We start from the raw sequence: 7,833 nt of genomic DNA, 5'->3' as shown, positions 1-7,833 counted from the left end.
AGCGTTGCCGGCTGTAGCTTGACTGGAGGATCTCTCTGCCTGGTGAGACATTTACATCCTAACGCTCATGTGGTCACATCCAGCATCGCTCGGCTTCCCCTGATCACTGGCCCGACTCCAGGAGCTTCAGACAGAACGGACAGATAGCCGAGAAAGACAGGCTCTATGTATGTGTGCTGGAGAGGGATTAGAGAGTTTGTAAATAGGAAGTAAAAAAGAAGAGGCTGCAGAGCAGAGCAGAGGAAGACGCAGGTGGGAAGATAAGGAGTGAGAAAGTAATCCAGAAGAAACTGTGGTGAAAAAGGTTGATTACACTTTATAAAATCTACCAACATGGCAGCCATGGAAGCACTGGAGTTTGGAAGTGCCCAGCTGGAGCCTCAAACTCTCACTGAGATCTCTGATGATGAGGTTAACCTTCCACCTTCAGATGATGAAGACAACGCCCTTGCCGCAGCCAAGAAAGAACTGTCCACAATGGGCACAGAAGGGGACGCCGCCGAGGACAAAGATGATGGCGTTAAAGCTGATCCACAGGTTAACGGGGTCATGGTGCTCTCACTGCTTGACAAGATCATCGGGGCAGTGGACCAGATCCAGCAGACCCAGAGCGGGCTGGAGGCCAGGCAGCAGGAGATGGAGCGTACGGTGACCAGCATCCAAGGCGAGCTCACAAAACTCACCAAGAGCCACAGCACCACATCCAACAGTGTCAACAAGATGATGGAAAAGGTGCGCAAGGTGAGCGTCAATGTCAAGACAGTGCGAGCCACGCTGGAGAAGCAAGGAGGCCAGATCAAGAAGCTGGAGAACAACGAGGCGGAGCTGCTCAAGAGACGCAACTTCAAAGTCATGATTTATCAGGTGGGAGAGTGTTTGTGTTTCAGTATGTGTTAGTCAGTCTGATGTGGGAGTGAAACCCTGAGAGATGGGTGTGGTTCATGGATGAACCGAATAACCGAGCAGGGTTTTGGTTTGTGAGCCATATCACTGAAAACTCCTACAAAGGTGGTTTAGTCTGGTGAAGATGTTGCTGGGATGCTGAGGGCTTCAGGGAGTGGTTCTTACTGGAAGCTGCTTTCACTCTCAGACACACCAGTAAGACTTTTCTCTGGACAGATGATAAGAAAGAAAGTCTGACCTTTGAATTACTCTGACTTTGCAATGTTGCTCAGAATAATCACTTAAGATGGACAAAAAAAATGCAAAGATAGTGTTTTTGTTGTATAGACGCGCCCTCGTATTGCATTTCAAACACCACCCTGATCATCCACAGACTTTTAATTTCCTGAAAAACAAAAAAATGATCTTTTAACAGAAACGTTGTGTTTCTGCATGGAAATAAAAGCAGAGAACTGTAATTATTATGTAATTATTACCAGGCTTTGCAAAAGGAGCCAAATGCTTGTGGAACTGCATTAGAGTGAAGCGATCAACCAACGACAGCATTAGACTGAGGAGGATGAACAGCAAACAAGAGTTTGTAAATCATGAACCAAATGACTCCAAATCACACTTAATAATTAAAGTATGAGCCAACAGAACAAAGCTAGAGCGATGGTAACAATTTATCAGAAAACACAGCTTCCTCTCTTTCTCCAATTTATGATACATTTCCTGAGTTCACCCCAGGTCTTATCATTAATGCCCTTTCTACTGGCATTAAGTTATTAGACGACACAGGGAAGCAGAGATCATGGCTGTGTGTGTGTGTGTGTGTGTGTGTGTGTGTGTGTGTGTGTGTGTGTGTGTGTGTGTGTGTGTGTGTGTGTGTGCGTGTGTGTGTGTCTCTGCAGCTCCACCTTCTCAACACCAAAACTACAGCAGTTTGCAGTACAGGTGGCCTCCAGGTATCTCTTCCATAGCATGCTGTATGTAGGACAAAGAGCCTTCGCCTACTGGCAGCTCAAGTCAGACGAAATCGGTTCAGAAAGTCATTTCACTCTTTCCTCACTATTTCTAAAAAGATGGAAAATACCACGAGCATGCGTCAGGTCCAGTTTAAAGCAGAGGATTGGGGGCAGATGTTTCTTTTAAGAAGGAGCACGTTTTTTTCTTTGAGGGGAGCTGAGGAGAGCCCTGTTTCTTTTTTTAGCTTGAGAGGCTGCACTGTGATGTGTAATAGCTTGCAGCTTTTTTGCACAGTGGCGCGAGAACATTCAGAGTTTCCACCCTTGACTCAGACATCGTGGCTTGGACCCACCTCACTCTCTCTGTTTCCCTCAGTCAAATGAGGGCTCCATCTTAGGCGCTGCAGACTGCCTGACTGCACACGGTCGGACTTGAACTCTGTGCTAAAGGACTTACACAATGCTGCTGGCGTCTGTGCCTCGGTCTACGAGTATAAGACTTTTTTTTAGCAATCAGCAGATGAGCAGGGCAGGACTCTGAGTGAAAAACAAACTTATCTTTTCATCACATATGAAGGAATTCAATGACTGAACTGTTTCTCAATCTGAGAACATCGTAAATCTACATTTTAATTAGTCCCCGATAAATTGCTGAAGTTGAGGGCTGAAAGCTTCCAAAACAGTCTGTTTGGAATATCAGAGGTTGGGATTTTGCTAACGTTAGCCAAGCGCCCTGCCCCTGTGGCGAGAGAAACTCCCCCTGAAATGCCAATCACCGGCTCCCTCGCTAACTCAAAACACTGGCTTTGGTTACAGTTGCCAACTATGACATAAGTTCAGATTCATCTTCATTAAAAAAGCAAAGCCACAATGTGTTGTTCTGTTTTCAGTTTTCTCTGCTCCTCTGTTGCCCTTTCAGGGCAGATTCTTTTTAAAAGTCAGACAGTAAACACTTGGCCAACACCCCAGCATGGGACACACACTGATACTTGGAAACATTAACACTGTCAACGTCTTTGTTCAGTCTGAACACAGAGGGCAAACAGATGTGTGACAAATTAGAGGAAAAAAAGTGTCTGAATAATGTTTTGGGCCCTCGTGTGAAGAGTGATCCCCCGACGATCCTTCAGGTCTCCTGGTGGAATACCAGCACTGTTCATGTTCACTCAGTGTTTGGATGAAGGTGCTGTCTATCATGCAGATCAAAGATCATAGGAGCCGAGGGCCCCGTCATGCTGGAGGTGATCGGACATATTCTAAACCGTTCTTTATTGTGTATGGAGGGTGGGGCGGGGCAGCAACTAAACTTAAAGTAGAAGTGCATGGAACCACCAATGGACACATAGAGAACAATCACTCATGTGCATATTTTTAAACATCAAATGTGCAACATTGTTTCCACTACTTGTAAATCATTTGGGGAAAATTTAGGATATTGAATCTCAGCTGCAAACGCTGCAGTGTATCAGGCTTCCAGCGTTCACAGGAAAACTAGCCTTTTATGGACTGGTTCTGCCTGGGCACCCAAAACGCTTTACACAACTTGCCTCATTCACACAGGCACATCTAACATCACTGTCACACACTGAGAGATGCATCGGAGAGCAACTTGGGGTTAGGAGATAGTCTGGCATCCCAGGAATCAAACCACCGACCTTCCAGTTAGATCCGCTCTACCTCCTGAGCTATAGCTCATCCTATATCGCAGCATAACAGCATGTAAAAGTCTACATACTGATGGCTGTGCAGAAATATGTGCTGACGTGATTTCTGTGGGTTACCAGCATCAAGGTGACACGTGGAACATGCACCACATTTAAGCATCACCATGAGCTTTACACAATGCTGCTGTTCAAAACAATATACACAAAAGCAACATCTCATTTCACACGTGCGGTCCAGTGCAAGCTAACAGCCATGCGGCATAAGCAGTACACAGCATACTAACAGCATTAGTATTCATTTAAATGGCTTTACTGCATCTGTAGTGCTAAGAATATATTTTCACAGCTTGGATTGCTTCACGTGCTGTGTTGAAATGTTATTACAAAATCAGGACGTAGCGGTCTAACCCCGAGGCTCTGAGCGTATTTGCAGCCTAGAAACACACAGCTTTCTGATGTGTCTCAGGTATTTCCCACTTTTCACTCACACTTGTGCTGCTGGTACCCTGAGGAAAGGCCCTGGCCTGGTGCTCTGCTGGTAATAAAAGCACAGTTGCTGTTCCAGGGGCCGGCTCACACAGTGAGGAAACAGCACGAGGGCTTTGTAGTGAAGCACAGGGGGCTGAATCTGTGCTGTAGTCTGATGCTGTCCCTGCTAGGCCTCCCTCACAAGCTGAGATTGATATAAGTGATGATTTCACCATGAGTGAAGGCTGCCATTGACTTCAGGTGTCATGTATAGTTTAATATATATGTAAATGCACCCTGGAAGACTAATAATCACGGAGGATAGCAAGATTGTGTCTTTCTTGGGTTTTATGACCTCAGTCATATTACATTATATTACAGCCAATCGAAAGTAATGCCACCCCATGCTGCTGGCACGTGTGATGAGCTACGATACAATGTGTAGGTGGAAACTAACCAGAGGGCGTTCTGTCAGCACGTGAAGCACCTGCCTCCCTGTTAGCATGAGCAGCAGCTCTCCTCCTCCGGTGTGTGTTTGTGTCAGCCTGTGTGCGTTGGGCTCATTGAGCTGCTTGTCCAGCAAGCCTGAGATTTACTCTCTTACATCTGTGTTCAGTTCCTTGACAGCTGAGGCCATACGCTGCCAGACGAGAGCTTACTGCACTCAGTGAGGATCTGGCCTGGAATGTGATACTCTACACCACAGTAGCGTGTGAGAGCGCTGAAATGCAAGGTGCACTGATAAGTTTAAAGAGTTTACACGCAGTGAAAATGATCACCTTGCGTCTTGCATTGTTTTGGTTTCCTGGCTCGTATCTTTAAACCCCATCAGGTTTCGGATGCAGCTGACCACAGGAAACATCAGCACAGCTCACAGCTCCACACCAAAAGTACACAGCATGTTTTTCTTAGTCCACATCACACTTGTTACGTTTCACATCACTCTGGGTGCTCCTTCAACAAAGTCTTTCTACAAGTTCCTCTCATCACTCCAGCTCTGCTCTGCGCTCTCCCGGGGCTTCCTTCAGCTTTAATCATCAGTCACATTTGTCTATTTTAACTTAAAGTAACCACAGGTAGCAAAACTCTGTTGACTTTAAACTTTTCTCAAACTTGAGGCAGCCAGTGAGAATAGAGGTTTAGGAATATCTGCTACTGACAGCAACACAGTGATGTGCTGTGTGGACGCAGCTTTAGCTTTTATTATCTTGTTGCTGCAGATGTCCATGCTGTCACACTTAAACACACCATCAGCTCCACTGACCTACAAAAAATAACTCGACAGCCAATCAGTAGCTAAGAAAATGTGCACCCACTGATTACTGATTACTTTGCCTTGCTACTAGCCGGTTCTTGTGTGAAGTTTAATTTTTGCAGGTTTTAAAAGCTCAGTCAGACATCATGTTCAGGTCGTGGTGCTGAGTGAGAAGCTTGTTTCCATTGTTGAACATCGCACTCATCTGTGCACTGAGCAGAACCATGAACACCTTTAAGGACAGACTGTTTTATAAAGTTCAGTGTGATGATGTTTAGTTTATACCTGAACACATGTGGCTCGTTGACCTGAAGCCAGCTAGTGGCAGTATATGATAACCAGGACAGTGCCTGCTGGTTTTTCTAACCCTGCACTTTAAGTCTAAATCTGCTACAACACCAGCAATAAAGACTGTGGGCCCAGTGCAGCAGGTTGGCCCGAGGGGCTTCATTCCAGCACTGTAAGGAGGGTGGAATGATAAATAGCATGTCACGAAGAGGAGGTGTGCATCCCTACCTCCTCTTCTTGAGGGAGTGAATGGGTGTGTTACGATGAAGAGCAGGGATCATATTTAAACAGCTGATTCATTGCACAGGCATCCCCAACTCTCCATTCTAACCTCCACTCCTCCTGATGTGGAACCAGTCACGGCCCCATTCCTCCACCTCCCTAGCTCCTCCAGCCACCCGCACTTCACCCTGCGTCACACCTCATTCCTTTTTCTATTTCTCCCACTTCTGTCATTCAGATCAGTTCCTCTGATGAATAAAGCGCTCGTATTTAGTCCTGAAGATTCAAAGCTAATCATGGGAAAGACAAATGAATCTGAAATGTTGCACGTGGAGGTTTTACCATGACCACGATCTCTAGCTCCATTTAAACTCCAGTCTAAAGGTTCTAGTCTGTAAACTAAATCAAGAAGCACCACTGTGGGTTTTATTATGATATTAACACAAAGTAGCTCTCCAGGTGTTTAAAGGGCGTGTGTGTCTGTGCCTAATGTGCTAAAAACTGCAGCCCTTTAATGTAAATGTAAAAGGCCAGGCTTCAAAACTACAAACTGTCTAACTTTAGAACAAACTTTACGGTATGTTTGAGCACATCTGTGGCTGTGGATACTTTCCATTTTATAATAACTCTAAGGAGAGGTCTTTTCATAACTACACCACCTGGACCGTGGTTATGTTCAGAATTAGGACTGTGGCTGTTGTGACTCCCAGGTGTGATGCCACAGGTAGCTGTAGCTGATAACTATTGGTCAGTGCTCTGTTAATCAGGTTCACTCACCTGGACCTCTTGACAGTGCTCACCTGGTGCTCTAACCAAAGACGGAAGCACACGCAGGGACAGATAATCTGGTTGAATAAAATGGAATTATATTACTTTAGGCTGTGTTATTTAAAATGCCTTTGATATTCATAAATCCAGGAGCGAGTAGACAAACATGAATGAAATGTGTTGGGCTCAGGTCTCCTGCTCCTGTCTCAGTGTCCTGTTTGCTGTTTTTAGCTTTTCTGGTAATAAAATGAGCATCCTCAAAGTCGAACGGTTTTCAGAATGAAGTCAGTTGGTCTCTGTGCAATGATGTATTTAACATAGCTTTTTAATGGAAGTCCATGCATACAATAAGATGCTTGGATCATCGGGCGATCGTGGCTCAAGAGTTGGGAGTTCGCCTTGTAATCGGAAGGTTGCCGGTTCGAGCCCCCGGCTTGGACAGTCTCGGTCGTTGTGTCCTTGGGCAAGACACTTCACCCGTTGCCTACTGGTGGTGGTCAGAGGGCCCGGTGGCGCCAGTGTCCGGCAGCCTCGCCTCTGTCAGTGCGCCCCAGGGTGGCTGTGGCTACATTGTAGCTGCCATCACCAGTGTGTGAATGTGTGTGTGCATGGGTGGATGACAGGTTGTGTAAAGCGCTTTGGGGTCCTTAGGGACTAGAAAAGCGCTATACAAATACAGGCCATTTACCATCTAAATCCCTGACTTTAGCAGATTTAATACCACAGCGCCGTACGTCTGCTCCTCCTGACCTGTGGAAAGAACATCGCACAAACAATCTGTCAGAACACATTTTGCTCATCCTCAACCTGAACGTTTCAGCTCTACTTCCCTCTGCGTTTACAATTTGAAACACCTGTTTCTGCCATACTCAACATTTCAGTCAGGCATGTTTACATCTACCATCCTACTACGTGGATTACAGCCAGTGTTGGTCAAGTTACTTGAAAAAAGTAATCAGTAACTAATTACTGATTACTTCCCCCCAAAAGTAATCCCGTTACTTTACTGATTACTTATTTTCAAAAGTAATTAATTACCTAGTTACTTAGTTACTTTTTAAAAACACGATTTACAACCTGAAAAGGTGATAAAGCGATAGATCTTTCAGCCCAATTCTACTTTTTCTGCATAATCCATCATACAAAATGTAATCAAATGGAAAAGTCTCTTTTTAAAACTTGTTTTATTCGTTTTAATCTTTTAACTTTATGCATCAAGCAAAAATTTAATTATATGCAACATTCTCTGAGTTTAATAAATTAGTTTAACATTTAAACCTATTTTCTGCACATTCCAGCACATAAAATAAAATATTTT

General features: G+C 44.9%; 1 protein-coding gene across 1 annotated transcript in view; it reads left to right on the top strand.

Annotated features, from left to right (window-relative positions):
• The window catches only part of LOC146567858 (caveolae-associated protein 1-like), a 35,806-nt gene continuing 27,973 nt past the window's right edge, over window positions 1-7,833 (top strand). Inside the window, exon 1 of the mRNA XM_085283518.1 lies at window positions 1-864. Within this exon, the coding sequence (XP_085139644.1) occupies window positions 334-864 (531 nt within the window). The 5' untranslated portion in view covers window positions 1-333. The remainder of the gene's footprint in view (window positions 865-7,833) is intronic.

Source organism: Mchenga conophoros, linkage group LG8 (assembly GCF_057382185.1).
Source record: "Mchenga conophoros isolate Kocher_MC1m ecotype Shallow Benthic linkage group LG8, M_conophoros_male_GT1.1, whole genome shotgun sequence".
Lineage (NCBI taxonomy): Eukaryota > Metazoa > Chordata > Actinopteri > Cichliformes > Cichlidae > Mchenga > Mchenga conophoros.
This window is presented reverse-complemented; position numbering and strand designations above follow the sequence as displayed.